This window comes from Pseudophryne corroboree, chromosome 1 (assembly GCF_028390025.1).
Source record: "Pseudophryne corroboree isolate aPseCor3 chromosome 1, aPseCor3.hap2, whole genome shotgun sequence".
In the NCBI taxonomy this organism is placed as follows: Eukaryota; Metazoa; Chordata; class Amphibia; order Anura; family Myobatrachidae; genus Pseudophryne; species Pseudophryne corroboree.
The window spans coordinates 284,858,010-284,879,196 of NC_086444.1; the positions used below are offsets into that span (position 1 = coordinate 284,858,010).

Sequence of the window (21,187 nt, forward strand, 5' to 3'; positions counted from 1 at the left end):
CCATAAATAATTTGATTTGGACCTGGACCATCACCCATGGCAGTGGCACCACAGCAAGTGCCCTATGGTGCTGTAGCACCCAGTTTTGGGATCCCTTGCCATACATCATTACAGTACAGCCACCAGCCTGAATCGTTGATACCAGGCAGGATGGATCAATGGATTCATGTTGTTTATAACAAATTTGGGTCCTGTCACCTGCTTGTCCCTGCACAAACCAAGATTTGCCAGCCCAAGCAACATTTTCCAATCTTCAACTGTCCAGTATTGGTGAGCCTGTGACACTGTAGCCTCAGTTTGTTGTTATAAGCTGACAGAAGGGAAACACGGTGTGGAATTTTGATGTAGCCCATCCACATTAAAGTTCTACTTGCTTGGTATTCATGGATGTTCTTCTACATGCCACTGATGTAATGGTAATTTGAGTTGCTGTCACCTTCCTGTTGGCGTGAACCAGTCTGGCTTCTTACCTCTGACATCTCGACTTAACTTGTTTCTTTGTCCACAGAACTGCCTATCCTGTTCTGTTTGTAAAAATTCCAGGAGATTAGCAGTTCTTGCCCCAACAATCATTCCACAGTCATTTCTTCTTGCATTTGGATAGCAATGACTGAACCTCTTGACCATTTCTGCATGCTTTTATACATACTGTAGAGTTTCTGTCATATAATTGGCTGACTAGATACTTGCATTAGCAAGCAGTTATACAGGTTTACCTAATAAAGAAATCACTGAGTGTATAACGTATAATGCCTGGAGCACACCTTCCAAGTACTCGCCGCATTCCATGCTACCTTAACAGAGTTAATATTCATTTCATTCTAACATAATTTCAAAACACATCGCAGCCATCCCTTTTCCAGGCAACTTGTCTCTTCAGCCTTATTAATGTAAGGTGAAGTGGCTGACCAATAAAACACAAAGGGTTAAAAAAATGCATTCAGCCCCAATATAGCTGCTTTTAACAGGTAATCAGTCTTTTTATTAGGAATTACTGCATTAGGATCAGGATGACTGCTATATTCCCAACTGCAAACTGAAATATACAGGTATAAAACAACCTGTATAAAAAGGTAAAATTTACCACATCATGGGCCGTCTCTAATGGCTTGTGAGACGGCCGGAGCTCTGGGACTCCGGCCGAACTCGTACGTTTTTTAAAGCAGCAAACGTTTACAAGGCAAAACTTGGTTGGTTTTGCCTTGTAAACGTTTTCTGCTTTAAAAAAACGTACAAGTTCGGCTGGAGTCTCTGAGCTGCGGCCGTCTCACAAGCCTCACAATTATATTGGGCCCCATATTGGCAAATTACATGTTTTCATTGAACCTGTGTACAATTATGTCAGGTATACAGTATATGGGTTCTAGGCTAATAGCAACAAACATGTAATTGTGCCATGGCAGAGAATCTGTGTGATGACTCACACATGACTAGAGCGCCAGCACATACTTTGCATTTGTGTTGTGAAGATCTACAATATAAGCTAACTAGATGAGGAACATTTAGAGATCAGGTTACTAAACAATATTTTCTAACCTGTTTACCATTGGTCTGTTGAGAATGATACCTAAATGATTTACAACAATACATTATTATTTTGAGATAATGGTACGGGATGTAGTCAAAAGGTCGACAGTGACAATGCCGACATTTATAATATCGACAGTTATGATGTCGGCATTGTTAAAATGTTGACAGGCATTTAGTGGTGACCATCGACAGCTCCACTATAGAATGTCGATAGTTTAAAACTATTGGTCAAAAACCAGCAGTGGTGAGATATTGATGATTTGTACTTGCGCAGTCGCAAAACACATTTGTGTCTCACCATTGGGCTCAGCTATCAATATTATTCCATGCGTTGCTGTCCATCAATGGTGAAACTGCTCACAGTCAGCTTGTGACCATCAATGGTCGTGGCCAACCATTCTTTCTCAATGCTACATATAGAGGGATATGCCAATAATGATGATGATGATGATGATGGGAAATTGAAGGCTTTTGTTCAATGTTGTAACCCTAGTAATTTTATATGTTCTGAGTAGAAATGGCAGTATTGTCTATTTCAGGATCTCCAGTGCCTCAGGCGCAGCCCATGAGGACGTGCTTAGCTGGAGAAAATGTGACTCTGTCCTGCGCTGTATCAGGTGCAGTCCCACCTGCTAAGATAACCTGGTTGCGCAACCTCAGCAACCCCGATGCGGAGATCCAGTCAGGGAAAAAATACCAGATTGTATCAAACAGCACTGTCTCCTACCTCACCATTGTAAATTGTTCCAAGGATGGAGATGACGGATTTTACATTTGCAAAGCAGAGAATGCAGTCACCACAAAAGACCTCTACATATCGCTAGAAGTAAAGAGTGAGTATACTACAGCTTTATTCATAACATAATTAGTTCTTGTTTTGACCAGATTAAATATGGACAAATTAAAGTGCTGATATGTTGATCTACTGAACATTACAAAATTAATTATTTCACAAAATAATAAAGATCCCTAACAGTGTGTGTTTGTAACACTGAAAATCTATTTTTCCATGTGCATACATTAAAATGGTCTCTGATCATAATTTTTTTTAAAGTTAGACCCGATAACGTTATGCCACCTTGCCCTCTACAAACATCTAGCTTCTATTTGCACTTGAGGTTATCCTGACTTTGAGCCTGGGGGACTATGGGAGCAGGGGAGCTGGTGAAGGGGAGTGTGACAGGACGGTTCCGTACGAAAGCACTCACCGCTTTTGCGTCCCGTCTCCTGTGCACAGAATGGAGGGTCAGGTCACACGGGATCTGGCCACATAGGGGATTCCCGCTTACCGTCAGTAACCGCCTGTTACTGACTCCACCCACTGTGCTGTGGGCGGGTTTATGCTGCCACCACCAAACTCCTAACCTGCCGGGGCGTTTGGAACCATGGTTCTGCTCTGTACGTGCCGACGCACTGCCTTACCACACCTGTGAGGTGTTGACGAATCCCCACTAGCCACTTGCTAGGCCTCTACCGGTAGCTGGCGGAAGGCGGAACTTGGAGACGTTAGGTGCTTCCCTGGACAGCCGGAGGATGGGGCTATGTTTGGCATAACCCTGTAGGTCACAAGATGAAGCAATCTTCTTGAGGCAGATGAGATGTTTATTTGCTCAATAATAGCCTTAAAAAAGACTCATCCCTATTGCTAGGGGCAACAGCATACAGCAAGATGTTCCAGCAGAATGAAGATGGTACAATACAATACAACTCTGGAGGCACGCAGGTCTCCTTTTTATGTCAATTTTCCACACAGTACAATAGGGGGTCATATCCTCCCTGAGCCCTTTCTATCCAATCAGGATATTTTACAAAATACCAATAAATAAATTACATTTCAAAAGGAGATAAGTGCAATAAAACAATATCCTCCTTCCTGTCACCCAGACAATGTTTGGTATCAGATTAACATTCACTATTGATACATTTATCACATAGCTTCAAAATACAAATGTTTCTGGTCATTCACATCTTCAGGCAAACCCAATGTTTGGGGTTACAACAGGAAAGGCTATACAACACAAACAAACAGTCTTCCTTCCTGCATCTGCCATTCAGGGTTCGTATATCAATTAAATCATTACATGAAACAGGTTCCAAGCCCAGAACTACTTTACATATGGGATAAGGAGATCCCTGTGAGTAACATCTCTCTCTAAGGTACTTACACATCAAAAGGTTTTGTCATTCACACCTCTCTGCTAGGACAGGGCCATTAGCATGCCACTTCCTACTGACAGGAGATGATTATTCAGACATTGATAAGAGTAAGTGCATTTTCCCCTTTAAAATACAGGTGACCATATCTTGAATATAAAATAAATACAGTTAAACATGCAATCCTACAATTGTGCACAGAGCACTACATATGACATGTTAAAACACATCATTAAACAAACTTTTAAACAGTCCGCGCCCAGCACCGTAAGTACGTTTAACAGTGACGCCAAGCGCCCATTGTCCCTTAATATGGCGCCGGGCACGAGGGTTAACCCCTTCAGTGCCGCAGCGGCCATTGTCCACGTGGGCTGGGGGTCTCTCCGGCCACACTCCTCCCCCCCATTCAAGCGGGTCAACCAGGGACCCATGTCCCAACGATTTGGTCCCTGGTCCCGCAGTCCCTTGTGTTGAAGGGGACGCTACCTAGGGGGTGTAGGCTCCGGCCTAGACAGTTCATCCATAGTGTAGTGGGCCTCTCTTCGTGGGTGCACAATGTTCAAATAGTCCACCTGAAGTCCAAGTTCAAGGCTCCACCACAAAAATCTGTCCAATTTCCCCAAGGTAGGTTGCAGCCACCTAACAGGTGGGTGGTAGGTCACCACGGTGGGGGGCCAGTTACACACAAGTGCCACCCAAGGTGTCCCAGTTGTGGCATACCCCACCTCCCACAATAGCAGTATACTGCTCAAACAGAGGAGATATAGGATTTAAGAGGTTCTAAAGTGCGCAATACAAACCGGAAATCAGCTCAGTGATATATATAAATGAAGTTTCACCTACTTCACAAGTTTGTCACAATTTTTTACACAGATAATATATTCCACTTTAGCGCTCTCCGGATTTAACACGTCACTTTTGCATGCAAAATTCTTCCAAAGGCCACAACCTGTATAATATGTGTCTCTGATGGCAAATACCAATCAGAGTACACACAGAAAGAGACAAAAGGCACACAATAGTGTAGAGTCTTTTTGTCAGGCGGAGATAATTCTTATTTCAATACATCACACTCACAAGGATCCATAAGATCTTAGGCATATCTTGGTTTCTTTATATCACATAGTTTGTCCCATTCCACAGAAATGGAGGAGGAGGAGGGCCACTTCGTCTGGAGATTCAAACTCCTATCACTCCAGTTCTCATATAACGAGAAAAAGAAGGCAAATAGTGCAGCAAGCCCTTACAAATGGCAAGTATTTATTTAAAAAAAAAAATGCACTCACATGTTAACAAAAATAAAAAGGCATATCACAGCGTTATTCCTGATTTCCCCAATAAACACCTCACTGGCTCGCTAAGATGTCCTTCAGCAGGTATAGTCAGAGTCCCGGGCACTCACGGCTTTCCTTCCAGGTGGTGAAGAGAGGAATCTCAGGAACCGTCAGGATATCCAATACAATCCCGCTTAACGCGTTTCGGTTATTACCTTTCGCTTTTGAGGAATAACGCTGTGATATGCCTTTTTATTATATAAAGATATAATATAAAGAAACCAAGATATGCCTAAGATCTTATGGATCCTTGTGAGTGTGATGTATTGAAATAAGAATTATCTCCGCCTGACAAAAAGACTCTACACTATTGTGTGCCTTTTGTCTCTTTCTGTGTGTACTCTGATTGGTATTTGCCATCAGAGACACATATTATACAGGTTGTGGCCTTTGGAAGAATTTTGCATGCAAAAGTGACGTGTTAAATCCGGAGAGCGCTAAAGTGGAATATATTATCTGTGTAAAAAATACTGCTCAAACAGGCCACAGGGTGCTCCTGCCCATATGGCTCTTTCTGGCTCAGTACTGCTCCCAGTCCGTGCAGTGGCGCAGTAGTTCGTAACACACAGTCCTGGTCAAGAATGTGCGCCATCAGCACTGGAGCGGGTACCAGAGCCTCCTTCAATGACTGGAATGCCAACTCGCAAGCAGGTGCAAAGTCCACTGACTTGGGAATGCCCTTCCTAGCCATCTCTGTCAAGGGGTTCACTACAGGACTGAAGTCAATGACAACGTGTCCGTAGGGCCTTACAGGTTCTAAGGTCAGTACCGGTCTGGGTGATGTGGGTCGGGGACAGCCTCTGGTGGCCTCCACCCCCTCTGGTTTGGGCCTGCCCCTGTCTCCTCCCACATAGTGCCCCAGGCACTGCACCTCCGTCATACCTATCTGGCAACTGTCTGCCCTAACTGTCAGACCTGCCCTCCAATCCTCCTCCGTCGACCTATGACTCGGGAAACCTACCCTGTCACCTAGGCCTACTCCTTCCTCCTCGTCCGCTACCTGTGCCACAGTGATGGCGGCCAGACCACCAGCCTCTGGATCCCATGTGGCATCCACTACAGGGAGGCTGCATGTCTTCCCCGATCTACTGCGCACAGGCAGGGGACCTGCTATGTCCACAGCAACTTGCTGCAAGGGTTCCCCTATGGGCAGAGGCCCAGAGACAACACAACCGCTGGAGTGCCCCAGCTGCCAACGCATGGCACCAGCCTTACAGTTGGTCTGGGCGTCATCCGACATTCCAGACCAGGGTAAGCACTGTGTCAGGCACTTCAAGGTACGGTCTATCTCAGGGTTACTGTCCAAAGGGGTTTCGCTGGCAACCGACACCGGTTGCGCAGGAAAGTTCCCTGGGGGGACCAGTTGGACACATTCCCTATCTGGTCTATCCCCTCCCACTTGTCACAACTGAGGGCCTGAGCTGACGGGAGGCAGCCTCAGTTGTAGGGGCTGAGATGTACCGGAACCTGGGAGGTTGTATCAGACCTCTGGACATGTAAGTAACATGAATAATAACTGCCCGAAGGCGTGACCACGACAACTTGGATAAAAGTCAATGATGTTTATTATGACAACTCCGCAACACAGCAGCAGTAAAAGAAAACGTAAAAGTCAGCAAAGAATAAATACAGTTCCTGGGTACTACAGGATGGCAGGAGCCACAGGGCACTGGTAGTGTGAGATAGTTCTTATAATCTTCTAGATGGAAAGTCCTTACCAGGCCCGACTGTAGCAATGGAGATAACCCAGGATTGTACCAGCTGGTGTTCCAGGAAAAGCTGGGTTGCTGAAGATAAAATGGCTGCTGTGGATACTGGCTGGAACCAGACTGTTGTTAGCACGGAGTGGATACTGGCTGGAACCAGTTAAATAATAAATGAACTTGGGAGCGATGAAATATGAACTGAAATGTAGAACTTGAGAGCGGAGAAATAATAATACCGGTGGAGAGTGGTAAAGTGTAGAAAGGACACCGGCCCTTTAAGAGAAGCTGTACTCTGCTGGAAGCTGGGCTGGAAGCAGGTAATATTGTAGCTGGAAACAGATGAATCCACAATGGATTGGAGAGTCAGGCTACACCGCAGGTGGAATGCTGGTGCGGGTCTCTATGGTGGAAGTCTTGAGACAGGAGCTGGAACCTGGAAGACAATCACAGGAGAGAGACAAACAGGAACTAGGTTTGACAACCAAAGCACTGACGCCTTCCTTGCTCAGGCACAGTGTATTTATACCTGCAGCAAGGAAGGGATTGGCTAGGCAATTATGCAGATTAACAATACTGACAACAGATTGGAGGAAATGATCAGCTGACAGAATCCAAGATGGCTGCGCCCATGCAGACACTTGGAGGGAAGTTTGGTTTGTAATCCATGTGGTAATGAAAACAGTAATGGCGGCGCCGGCCACTGGAGACAGGAGACGCCAGGCTGACAAGTGCACATCCAACCACGCGGACACAGCGGAGGCCGCGGCTGACGTAATCGCCACTCTGACACTCTGCATGCAGAAGCTCAGGGACGGCGGCGGAGGCCGCGGGAGACGCCATGCCAGATTTAATAAGGCGTTACTGTGACAGCGTCTCAGAGAGACAGGAGAGGATGCAGGAATGTGAACATTAGGATAACAGATGGGATCCGGTCCTGGAGCGCTGAGCCAGCCTTAGGAGGCATCTGATGGGTAAGAAATGGCGTCCAGATACCCGGATCGTGACACCACTTTCCTGTCTACCCTGTACCTTAACCCTTCCCGCCAGGTCAAACTTCCTGCCCCAACCCTGTCAAGGCCGCTGCCAGAGTGGCGCCTCATGCCTTTCAGGGATGGGTCAGAGAGTTGAGCCTTCCTAAACTCCTGCCTGTGGCCCTCAATCTCTCCTAAATTGGGACACTCTACAGGGGGATCTAGGTGGGGACTACTAGGGTCAGTCTGGTAGTGGTCAGTCATGGAAAAGTCAGTGTGGTTTCTCATACTCACCGCCGGAGTTGACAAACCACTTGGGTCAGGAGCATCATTGGGCACCCCCACAGGATCAAACAAGCTGGAACCAACATCCTCTGCGTTCCTAGGGGACGTAGGCATACCAGAGGCAAAAGGCATGCGGGGTCGATGTGCCGATCTAGCCGCTGTAATCTCTTCCTCTGGGCTGGTTGATGCTGTGGTTGGCTGTGCTGGCAGTTGTATAGCAGCTGTAGTCTTTTCCTCTGGGCTGGGCTGGAGTAGCTGATGTCAACGGTGGTTGTGGAACTTGACTCCGGGGAATGGCGCCAGCAAACGTGGTGACGATCCCACCACCCAGGTCATTTCCTAGGACCAGATCAGTTGGGAGACCATCCATGACGGCAACTTCTCGCAACTCTGGTCCAGCTCCCCAGTCCAGGTAGACTCTTCACCATGGGAACCTCTTTCTCCATTCCATCTGCCAGGGTGACCTTGGCAGTGAGACCCTGCAATACTGCAGCAGGATCTATAAGGTGGGGGCTCACCACAGTGATTGAGGCCCCAGAGTCTCTTAGGCCTTCCCCCTGCAGGGGTCCCACGTGGACCGGCTGCAGGTGCCTCCACAAGTTGTGTAGGGGCTGTTTGGCCATGCAGGTGACTCTCTCCACAGAGTGCACCAGTCTCTCGCCACACTCCATCGGACTGACTGGAGTGGGAACAGTCTCTGTAGGCTCATCTCCTCTCGTCAAACAAGCGAGCCGGGCTCCAGCACTCGGATTTGGGGCACGAGTCTGGGGTGCTTGGGATGCAGGACAGTTCATCCTCAGATGTCCGATTTTCCCACAGCCGTAGCTGATCAGTTGCAGGGACGCTGCGGTGTGGTTGCTGGCCAAGAGCACTCGGGTTGGAAGATGCTTGTCTTTGATGGTGATGAGCTGAAGAGGGGTGTCCCCCTGGTGGTACAGTCTTTTGGAGCTGGCTGCTGGCTGGGCGCTTCTGCCCCCGTGGCCGAATTGCCACATATTTTTCGGCTAATTGGGCAGCCATTTTTAAGCTGGGTGGCTCCCGATCTAGCACCCACTCCTTCACTTCTGGGGCGCACCTGCGGTAGAACTGCTCCCTGCAGATCAGGTTGATCAGTGCGTCCCATGTAGTGGCTTCCGAATCCTTCACCCACTTCACCACGTACTGCCGCAGCTGGGTCACCAATTTCTGTGACAGGATGGTCCCGTACGAAAGCACTCACCGCTTTCGCGTCCCGTCTCCTGTGCACAGAATGGAAGATTAGGTCACACGGGACCTGACCACATAGGGGATTCCCGCTTACCGTCAGTAACCGCCTGTTACTGACTCCACCCACTGCGCTGTGGGTGGGTTTATGCTGCCACCACCAAACTCCTAACCTGCCGTGGCTGGTTGGCGAACTGCTCATGGGTGCTGCTAGGATTCTTGGGCAAGTCTCTGAACGTCTTCCTGTAAGACTCTGGAGTGATGAAGAATCGCTGGAGGAGGGCCCGTGAGACTTCGTCGTAATCCCCACAGTCCTCCGTGGCCACTCCTCGATAGGCCTCCAAGGCCTCTCCATGCAGAGTGGGCACAAGGTGTCTTACCCACTCCGACTTGGGTAAGTCGTGTAGTTTACAAGTCCTTTCAAAAACTTGTAAATGTCCATCAATGTCCCCATTACTGTCTGCAAACTTGGCAAACTGAATGCGTCCTGATCTGTGTACAACAGCTGACAACGGCTCCCGGGTTACCACGGCCTGTTGTGCCCGCTCATCACGCCACATCTGGATGATGATCAAGCGCTCTTGCTCCGTTGCCCTTTCCCCCAATTCCGCTTGCCGATCTGCTAGGGTATCCGGGCCACCCCCCCTGGGACGTTGGGATCCTGGCCCTGCTAGGGATTGCTGGGAAACATTGCTGCTGTGAGAGAGGGCGGGGCTTGTGGGTCTCACCGGTTCCTTACGAAGGTCCACTGTTGGACCGTCCTCTGCGATGCTGACGCCGTCAGTGCTTTCCACCTCCGCCCGATGGGACTCCTCCACGCTCATGAGCGCCGCCTTCATGGCGCTTCTGGACGCGTTGAAAGGGATATCCACACCCTTCTCCTGGCACACGATCTCCAGATCATCCTTGGACATTCCGCTGAATTCCGCCATCTTGTGCGTTCCCCTGCGCTGCAGTTACTCCTCCCCTGAGTAACTCGGCTTCTCCAATCGGGTGATGAAAAGCCGCCTGGGATTATCCCACTGCTGCCACCAATTTCTGTGACAGGACGGTTCCGTACGAAAGCACTAACCGCTTTTGCGTCCCGTCTCCTGTGCAGAGAATGGAGGGTCAGGTCACACGGGACCTGGCCACATAGGGGATTCCCGCTTACCATCAGTAACCGCCTGTTACTGACTCCACCCACTGTGCTGTGGGCGGGTTTATGCTGCCACCACCAAACTCCTAACCTGCCGTGGCATTTTGAACCACGGTTCTGCTCTGTACGTGCCGACGCACTGCCTTACCACACCTGTGTGGTGTTGACGAATCCCCACTAGCCACTTGCTAGGCCTCTACCGGTAGCTGGCGGAAGGTGGAACTTGGAGACGTTAGGTGCTTCCCTGGACAGCCGGAGGACGGGGCTATGTTTGGCATATCCCTGTAGGTCACAAGATGAAGCAATCTTCTTGAGGCAGATGAGATGTTTATTTGCTCAATAATAGCCTTAAAAAAGACTCATCCCTATTGCTAGGGGCAACAGCAAACAGCAAGATGTTCCAGCAGAATGAAGATGGTACAATACAATACAACTCTGGAGGCACGCAGGTCTCCTTTTTATGTCAATTTTCCACACAGTACAACAGGGGGTCATGTCCTCCCTGAGCCCTTTCTATCCAATCAGGATATTTTACAAAATACCAATAAATAAATTACATTTCAAAAGGAGATAAGTGCAATAAAACAATATCCTCATTCCTGTCACCCAGACAACGTTTGGTATCAGATTAACATTCACTATTGATACATTTATCACATAGCTTCAAAATACAAATGTTTCTGGTCATTCACATCTTCAGGCAAAACCAGTGTTTGGGGTTACAACAGGAAAGGCTATACAACACAAACAAACAAACAGTCTTCCTTCCTGCATCTGCCATTCAGGGTTCGTATATCAATTAAATCATTACATGAAACAGGTTCCAAGCCCAGAACTACTTTACATATGGGATAAGGAGATCCCTGTGAGTAACATCTCTCTCTAAGGTACTTACACATCAAAAGGTTTTGTCATTCACACCTCTCTGCTAGGACAGGGCCATTAGCATGCCACTTCCTACTGACAGGAGATGATTATTCAGACATTGATAAGAGTAAGTGCATTTTCCCCTTTAAAATACAGGTGACCATATCTTGAATATAAAATAAATACAGTTAAACGTGGAATCCTACAATTGTGCACAGAGCACTACATATGACATGTTAAAACACATCATTAAACAAACTTTTAAACAGTCCGCGCCCAGCACCGTAAGTACGTTTAACAGTGACGCCAAGCGCCCATTGTCCATTAATATGGCGCCGGGCACGAGGGTTAACCCCTTCAGTGCCGCAGTGGCCATTGTCCACGTGGGCTGGGGGTCTCTCCGGCCACAGGGAGTATCTCCTAAACCAGGGGTGGGCAATTATTTCAATGAGTATTCGAGGGCCGCCATAGGCACGTGCTAAACATATAGGGGTGTGGCTTCATGGGGAAGGAGCGTGGGCACAAAATAATACAGATTCATATTAGGCTGCACAATAGTCTCTGTTATTCAAATTACGCTGCACAGTAGCGCCACTTGCACACATTACTCCAGGTAGAGCCCCTATCACACATTTTGCCAGGTAGAGCCCTCTTTTACACAGTACGGCAGGTAGAGTCCACTTGTACACATTACGGCAGACAGAGCCCCCTTTTACACATTACGGCAGACAGAGCCCCCTTTTACACAATACGGCAGACAGAGCCCCCTTTTACACATTACGGCAGACAGAGCCCCCTTTTACACATTACGGCAGGCAGAGTCCCCCTTTTACACACAACTTTGAGGGGAGGGGGAGAATCGGGCGTTACAGACACGGCTCTCTGTCAGCTTTGGTGGGGGTGGACTTTAAGTTATGGCAGTGGCAGGGAGGAGTGGGGGCGGGCATTACAGCCCGCAGGTCACTGTAATCTTTGGGGTGGGTTGGACTTTAAGATGCTGCGCTGGCAGTGAGAGGGGGAGTGGGCCTGGGCATTACAGCTCAGCCTCACAGCAAACTCCTGCGGTTGCGGGGGGGATAGGGTGTTACAGCCTGTGGGTCACAAGCTCAAGATCGAGAGGACAGCTTTAAACTGCAGCGGTGGCATGGAGATGGGAAGGGGGGGGGGGGTCGGGCAGTATTGCCCGCAGCTCACCTTAAACTCCGGCGGCTGCGGCAGCAGGGGTATCGGACAGAATTGCCTGCGGCTCACGCTCCATCAGGGGGAGGGGGTGTTCACTGGTCACGCTGCACTGTAAACTGCGCGCCTGTTGTTGGGATGCTCAGTGTAACCTGAGGGGGTGGTGTCTGAGCTCTGGCGGCAGAGGGGGTGGGATCGGGAATTCTCTATCCGCCGCCTCCCCTGAACTCGTTTAGCAGTCTCTACCCACCCCACCTCCTCTCCCCTGGACCCATATACTACTTTTAAACACCAGACTCCCTCCCTCTCTGGACACAGGTTGCTGCTTCCTCCCCCAACTCGGAACCCCAGCCCCCTCAGCAGGCAGCGCTAGCTATCCCTTTACTAACGTTGGGTGTTTTAACAAGGACAGATCAGCTCCCGCTGCCCAGATGATCAGCTGCCTGCTGGAGAGATCAGCTCCCGCTGCCTGTATGAGATATCCGCTGGCTGCTGCACAGGCACACTCTTCTTGATGTGGCTCCACCCCCTGCGCCGCCCAGCGCCTAAGACGTCGGAAAGGAAATCCCAGTCAGCAGCCCCTGTGACGTGACTGGGATTTCCTCAGCGGCGCCGCGTCTCTCGGAGCTGCTGTAGCGCAATGACAAGCGGCTCAGCCAGTCGGGCTGCTTGTCATTGCGCACTGGTGGGGGGACAGCGGGCCAGGCAGAATCGGTTCGCGGGCCGCATGTTGCCCACCCCTATCCTAAACAGTAGAAGATCTTTGTCACCACAGCATTAATCATTATAGCAGCTGCCTGTTAAATATACGGAATGAGAGCAAGTGATATGTGAGGATGAAAGGCACACGTCATTATACCAGGTTAATGTTCCGTCCTTTTACCTTGCCAGCTGATTGGTTTGCCTTAAAGCAGTCTTAAATATCAACCTGGCATCCCAGGTACTGTTACGTGGGTACAAAATCTCAGAGACCATGAGTCATTTTATTGCTGAAGTGCTACAGGGATTACAACGGTTTTATATGAGAAAAATACCAGTGTGTTCACCACACTAAACCTAGGATGCAACCATATCTAAAAACAACAACAATATAATCAATATTTTTGGTAGCGTTGTCTGAGCTGTTGAGTCATGGTTTCTACTGGTTAGTTAAGGACCACTTTTGGTAGGTAACAAAGGGCCTAATTCAAGGTTGACTGCAAAAGCAAAATATTCCTCTGATGGGGAAACCCATGTGCAGTGCAAGTGGGGCAGATGTAACATGTGCAGAGAGAGTTAGATTTGGGTGGGGTGTGTTCAAACTGAAATCTAAATTGCAGTGTAAATATAAAGCAGCCAGTGTTTACCCTGCACAGAAATAATATAACCCACCCAAATGTGACTCTCTCTGCACATGTTATATCTGCCCCACTTGCAGTGCACATGGTTTTGCCCATTAGAGGAAGATTTTGCTTTTGCAATCAACCTTCAGTTAGGCCCAAAGTCCTCAGAGACTTACAATACTTTTAATAGCATTATACACCGGTCTATAACCAGTCCAACAAGAGTCATAACCGTGTCACAGGAGTCCTACATGTAAGACTCCTGTTGGTTGGGCAGATTAGTATTTAGCTATTACTTAGCCTACTCCATTTCCTCAGGTTAGTAGTAGCTAGTCTGTGTTGAGAAGGATGTAGTTACTATCCTGGCTGTCAGGATCCCTGCGGTCAGAATACCGACTCCGGGATGCCGGCAGTCGAGAATGGCAACAGCTGCGCCAGGTATGTAGTATTCCTGTGAATTTTTGCTCTGGACTGACTGCCTCTTCCAGCACAATATTGCCCATCACTAAAGAAGGAATTCCATCAAAGTCTCAAATAATAAAAATAATTAGAATTTACAGATGTTACTTCTTTACATTTAGAAGTAAGCATATAAAAAGTACAGATATTTGGCATGGCTTTAATAAGTAGAGCTGGCTAACTTAGTTAAATGAGCTAGATTACATTAACACATTGGCCTTGAGTCACATGCAGAAGAGAACACAGCAGTGTGTATTGGTGATTGCCTGACAGCGAGTTTATGGAAATAGCATACAGATTCCTTCCCTTGTGTACATCTGTGCAGCTGAAAGGTGCAAGGAGTGAGATGCCTCTTTTATTGCCAGTGCACGCTGGTTCTTATACACTACCATCAGTCTCACCACTCACAATGGCAGTGCAGTGTCTCTGTCTCCCCACAGCCTCCTATGCTTGCGGCTGTGAACAGACCTTTTTTGTGCGCATTATTAGCCACCTCCCAGTCAATGACCAGGAACACTCATCAGTTTTCCACCATCTTTCTGATACCGCCTGAACTGATGGCACCAGCAATCTCATGTGTATACCTTGTGTAACACATGCGCCATAGGGGTTTTCAGAACTTTTCATACTGTACATGCGCAGTTGCAAATAATCACCCAACTATGGGGGTCATTCCGAGTTGTTCGCTCGTTGCCGAGTTTCGCTATATTGCGATTAGTCGCTTACTGCGCATGCGCAAGGTTCGCAGAGCGCATGCGCTTAGTTATTTTACACAAAAGTTAGGTATTTTACTCACGGCATAACAAGGTGTTTTCATCGTTCTGGTGATCGTACTGTGATTGACAGGAAGTGGGTGTTTCTGGGCGGAAACTGGCCGTTTTCTGGGAGTGTGCGAAAAAACGCTGGTGTTTCTGGGAAAAACGCGGGAGTGTCTGAAGAAACGGGGGAGTCTCTGGGCGAACGCTGGGTGTGTTTGTGACGTCAAACCAGGAACGAAACTGACTGAACTGATCGCAATGGCTGAGTAAGTCTGGAGCTACTCAGAAACTGCTAAGAAATTTCTATTCGCAATTCTGCTAATCTTTCGATTGCAATTCTGCTAAGCTAAGATACACGCCCAGAGGGCGGCGGCTTAGCGTGTGCAATGCTGCTAAAAGCAGCTAGCGAGCAAACAACTCGGAATGAGGGCCTATGTGAACTTCAGCGTTCCTTTTTTATTAAACTTAAGAATATTTTTTTTTCATTATCTTACCAAAATAAAGATGTATCCCTCACAAGAAAAAAAATCTACACATTTTTTATCTAAAATTAAATGTAAGTTATTTCCATCAAAACGACGCTCTGCAAACCTGCAAATTGGTTTGGGCATTGGTCATGAAGTGATTAAGGGGCAGTCCTTTTCAGTAAATATTCTAAATGTAAATGTATTAATGGGCACACTTAGTAAATAAAAGGTATAATTCACACTTTACTGTAATAAAAGCTCACATACATTTAAGTTAAAATATATCGGGAGGACGCAACGATCGCGGTGACGCTGAACACTGACTGTGTGTATTGCAGTTAATGCTGAGAAACAACGCAGCATCGTGGAGCGGTGACCTGGTGAATGTCCGGAGGCACCAAGGGAACGGTTCTATGCTGATATATTCTAACGTAAATGTACGTGAGCTTTTATTACAGTAAAGATACCTTTTACTCACTGACTGCGCCCTTCCTTGCATGTGGAGTAATCAGCTGGTGGTAGAGCTGGAGGAAGGTGCTGGCATGTACATTTTATTATTGGATTCAGACTATTTGGACTGAGTATATATACATAAAAACACTGGTTGCGCATTCATATTATTGTGTTTGTAAATGTATTAATGTTTGGTTTGACTCTTTGCTATAACAGACCTATGTTTATTCTCTAGAGCCCCATAACATTGTGGGATTAGTGACCAGTCTCCTGATCCTCTTCCTTCTGGTGGTAGCTCTCATTACAGGCATTATTTTATACTGTGACCCTCAAGTCTATCTGAAAGGTATGGATCATAACTTTAGGTTTTACACTGTCCGGGATGTTTAAATGCATGAACCTCATACCATCAGGGGTTATTCAGACGTGGTTGGAGGTGCTTTTCATGTCGCAAAGTACCGCTTATCAGTACTTTGCGCATACGCAGTGATTGACAGTCTGCTGCCATCTAGGGGGCGGTGACAGCCTCCATTCGTGAAAATGGAGGCATGTCGCCGCCATTTAGGGTGAAGAAAGAGGTCAGGGATCTCCTTCATTGGATGTAGATCCTATGACGGGTGGCTTGCAGGAGATCCATGGGTGCTGTAAGCTGCCTGATGGTGAATGATCCAATTCTGCATCCTAGAACACAGGTCAGATCACTACTACAGCAGGAGGCATCTGCTTGTAATAGACACCATCTGCTGCATCACCATACAGTACTATCACTGCAACTCCATCCACATCTGAATTAGACCCATTGTCCTTATGTTCATATTATTGACTCTTCTTTTGTTAGAACGTAAAGTTATACATGGCCGGATATAGACTATACAATTCAAGTGATAGATGGGACAGGGGAGTATTTGCGCAATTTGAAGCATATGCAGACCACATGCACAAATGCCTGAGAAAGCTGGACTGTATTATGTGGGTATCCTGATAATAAATCTACAATGCGTAGACAGTCAATAGGTCAACACCATATGGTCGACAAGTACAAGAGGTCGAAATGACAATAGTCTACACCAGTGGTTCCCAAACTTTTTTGAACCACGGCACCCTAGAATATCAGGATTTTTTTCATGGCACCCCTAGGCCAAATGTTACTTATTGAGAAATTTAGAAAGAAATATGAAATTAAGTAAATTGTGTTTATGTGTCATCCTTAGGTTCAGCTGTGTGGTGATGGACAAGATATGCTTCTGTTTGTCCTCATATTTTATGATTGGCAGCCACCAGCACTGGTTTTGTTTACTACATTGATCATATATCATTTGAATTGGTCCTGGACAACCAATCCTAGGCACCCCTGCAAGTGCCCTGAGGCACCCCAGGGTGCCTAGGCACAGTTTGAGAACCACTGGTCTATACACATGTTTTGGGGGGTTTTCATATGTTTTCCCTGCAATTGCTTGATTTACTATCCATTTAGACATATATTGGGAATAGTAACCTATGGTGAGTGATTCAACTTGGCCGAAGCGCGTCGAGCAAAGCAAGCCCACAAAGATACATGTTTGTACTGATGGTGGTCATATAACATGGAATATACAAGATTTGGGCCTCCCCCCCAAAAAAACAACTTGTGTCAACCATTGTCATGTCAACCTTTTTACAATTTCGACCTTATACAGATGGAGCCACGCTAGTCGTGGCTCCGTCTGTGCCTGGGTCGGCGTGCGTAATGCAGAGAGCGCCTCTGTCCGGTCGGGCGCGTGCACCAGTGACAGAGACGCGCCCCATTCACTAGAATGGGAGAGCATCTCCGGTCGGTGGCACGCGCCAGTGATGGAGACGCGCCCCATTCACTCCCGGCGGGGCCAGGCGGACGGATCGCCTAGTCACGCCGGGAGTGCACGCCTGCGATGGAGCCGCACTGGATGAGTGCAGCTCCATCTGTATCTTTCAACCTTATGTACCTGTCACCCATATGTTATCGAGCCTTTGACTGTCTACCTAGACGTTGTACATCTATTATACCACGCCCATTATTTGTGGGAAGTTAAGGGTGAGCACTAATAGTGTATTAAGATGACAGTTCCCTATGTGTGGTGTGGGCCGCTGAAGTGTCTGATTGTTAATGTAGTGTTGGTATTAGAAATGTCAGTAAGAATTTGTCCAGTGCTGTGACTGCACAGCACTGACCACACAAGGCTAACAATATTCTTTATGTTACTGCTTGTACATCTTTAAACGCTACCATTGGATGCACCAGTGTAACTTACACCTGCTACATCCTAGGTGCAGATTCACGATCAGAGTATGGCATCCAATGTAAGCGATTTTGGGGTATATTCAATAAGAGTTGGGTCCATTCCGACATGCAGTTGTCGGAATGGACCCGACAACCCCTATTCAAAGAGCGGCCAAATCCGACTGTCGGATTTGGCCGTTCCCTGTGTCCTGTCCTGCCGCTGCTGTCAGCGCTGCGGGTGCGCTGACAGCAGCGGCAGAGGGAGCAGTCAGCGGCGCCGGGGGTGAGGGGGGAGCGGTCAGCGGCGCCGGGGGTGAGGGGGGAGCGGTCTGCGGCGCCGGAGCTGAGGGGGAAGCGGGATGCGGCGCCGGAGGTGATGTCTGCGGTGCCGGGGGGGGGAGAACAGTGGAGGAGACAGAGTGGACGGGGGAGGAGAGGAGGATACAGGGGGAGCAGCGGAGACTTACGGCAGCGTCCACCCGGCTCCAGCAAGCGGGACATAGCTTGCTGGAGCCGGGTGGATGCTGCCGCTGGGTCCCTGCTCTCCCCGCTGCTCCCCCGTCTCCTGCTCTCAGTTCACTTATCTCAATCCAACTTTTTTTAACGTTGGATTGAGATTGTCGGAAGCGGGGCTAAAACCTGTTGGGTTTGGCCCCGCTTCCGACAATGCACGCTGATCGGCGGCTGAAACCGCCGATCAGCGTCCATTCCGACAGTTACTGCCAAGGAACGCCTACTACATTTTTGAGACTGGGCATCTCAAAAGCAACTGCTCCTCTGGCCATGCACACTGAGGGACGCATGCACTGTGCGACTTTTTAGAAAATGAAATGCATGGCCCATTTATGTGAATATCGGCACTGCATGCAACTCAGAGTCAGGCTGTACATGTGTAAGTGACCTCTGTTACTTCCTTGTACTTTCCACATAGATTAGGTTTTAATAGCTCATGGACCCTACACTACATAGGGTTTCAGTTCTTATACTGTGGATTCCATTAAACAAACAGCAGGTAATCACTACACCCAAAGCATTCTTATTGATATGTTATTATACTGTCTCACAGTCTTGACCCTATCAAATACAAATGAAATGTAATGGATATTATATATACAGCGTCAGCTACTGAAAGGTCTTTATGCATCTCCGCAGGTAAATGCATAAAGGTCTGCATCTGATTGCAATTATACAAACACATCGTTTTTGCACTTGGCCTATGGGGGTCATTCCGAGTTGATCGCTAGCTGCCGTTGTTCGCAGCGCAGCGATCAGGCTAAAAATCGGCATTTCTGCGCATGCGTATGCACCACAAGGCGCACGCGCAGCGTACGGATACAAAGTCCTTTGTTGTTTTGCACAGGTTCTAGCAAAGCTTTCAATCGCACGGCAGAACGCAGGAAGATTGACATGAAGTGGGCGTTTCTGGATGGCAACCGACCGTTTTTAGGGAGTGGTTAGAAAATCGCAGGCGTGTCGGGGAAAAACGCAGGCGTGGCTGGGCGAACGCTGGCCGGGTGTGTGACGTCAAAAGCCATCCCTCTGTTGTTTTGCACAAAGTGATTTTGCAGCCGCTCTGCTGCACAAGCGTTTGCACGGCTGCTAAAAGTAGCTAGCGAGTGATCAACTCGGAATGAGCCCCTTTGTTAGAACACGCCCCCCTCCCCCAATGTTCCGAGTCTCCAGTTGCAAACAGGCACAAGTATCAGATGCCTTTATATATGCACAGGTGCATAAGTGTGGCATTGCCACAGCTCGGTGTACCGCTGTTTGTGATTTGTACCCAAGCATCCCATTACCCCTGTGTGTATTCAGCACCGCTGCTGGAGCCCCCTCCAATTGAGTGGCACAGTTGGGTATTGTTGTTGATGCAGGAACACCTGGCATGTGTATGCCAAGGTCTTAGCAGCTTTTCCATCCTCTGAAGATGTCACCTGGCCACCACTACATATGTGCCGGACCAGGGAGTGTGTCATTCAGCCGGTAACTAAACATTCACTAATTGTGTCCGGGAACAGACTTTCGTATTACTGCTGTCTACACTTGCTATTGGGACTGATTAGTTCCTTCTGTATACTGTGAGTGGCACCACAAGGAACATTGTTATATTTATATTTGTGACGTTCCACGTTTTGATTATAGTATATCGGAATTTGTTACAGTTGCAATTCTAATCATAAGATCATTTGTTGTCTGCAGCAGGGGTGTTTTACATATAATATGATATATTTTCTTCCTTTGCATGCATTTGTATGATGGGCAGCACAGACTGTGTAATAGTTAGCATTACTGTCTCACAGCACTGAGGTCATGGGTTGGATTCCCACAATGGCCCTAACTGTGTGGAGTTTATATATTCTCCTCATGCTTGCATGAGTTTCCTACGTGTGCAGTGATTTTCTCTAACGTCCTAGTGGATGCTGGGGACTCCGTAAGGACCATGGGGAATAGACGGGCTCCGCAGGAGACATGGGCACTTTAAGAAAGAATTTAGATTCTGGTGTGCTCTGGCTCCTCCCTCTATGTCCCTCCTCCAGACCTCAGTTTGAATCTGTGCCCGGACGAGCTGGGTGCTGTTCAGTGATCTCTCCTGAGCTTGCTGTAAGAAAGTATTTTGTTAGGTTTTTTATTTTCAGGGAGCTCTGCTGGCAACAGACTCCCTGCATCGTGGGACTGAGGGGAGAGAAGCAGCCCTACTCTCTGAAGATAGGTCCTGCTTCTTAGGCTACTGGACACCATTAGCTCCAGAGGGATCGTACACAGGATCTCGCCCTCGTCGTCCGATCCCAGAGCCGCGCCGCCGTCCCCCTCGCAGAGCCGGAAGACAGAAGCCGGGTGAGCATAAAAAGCAAGAAGACTTCGAAATCGGCGGCAGAAGACTCCAGTCTTCACTGAGGTAGCGCACAGCACTGCAGCTGTGCGCCATTGCTCCCACACACACCTCACATACTCCGGTCACTGTAAGGGTACAGGGTGCAGGGCGCAGGGGGGGGGGGCGCCCTGGGCAGCAATTGGGACCTCTTTGGTAAAAGTTTAGCATATATACAGTTGGGCACTGTATATATGTATGAGCCCCCGCCAAGAAAATGTATATTTAAGCGGGACAGAAGCCCGCCGTCGAGGGGGCG

The 21,187-nt window shown here is 48.1% G+C and overlaps 1 protein-coding gene across 1 annotated transcript in view; it reads left to right on the forward strand.

Moving 5' to 3' along the window:
* Window positions 1-21,187, forward strand: part of VSIG10 (V-set and immunoglobulin domain containing 10) — a 125,745-nt gene that overhangs the window by 67,833 nt on the left and 36,725 nt on the right. Inside the window, exons 5-6 of the mRNA XM_063964324.1 lie at window positions 2,070-2,363; window positions 16,062-16,172. Coding sequence (XP_063820394.1) covers window positions 2,070-2,363; window positions 16,062-16,172 — 405 coding nt within the window. The remainder of the gene's footprint in view (window positions 1-2,069; window positions 2,364-16,061; window positions 16,173-21,187) is intronic.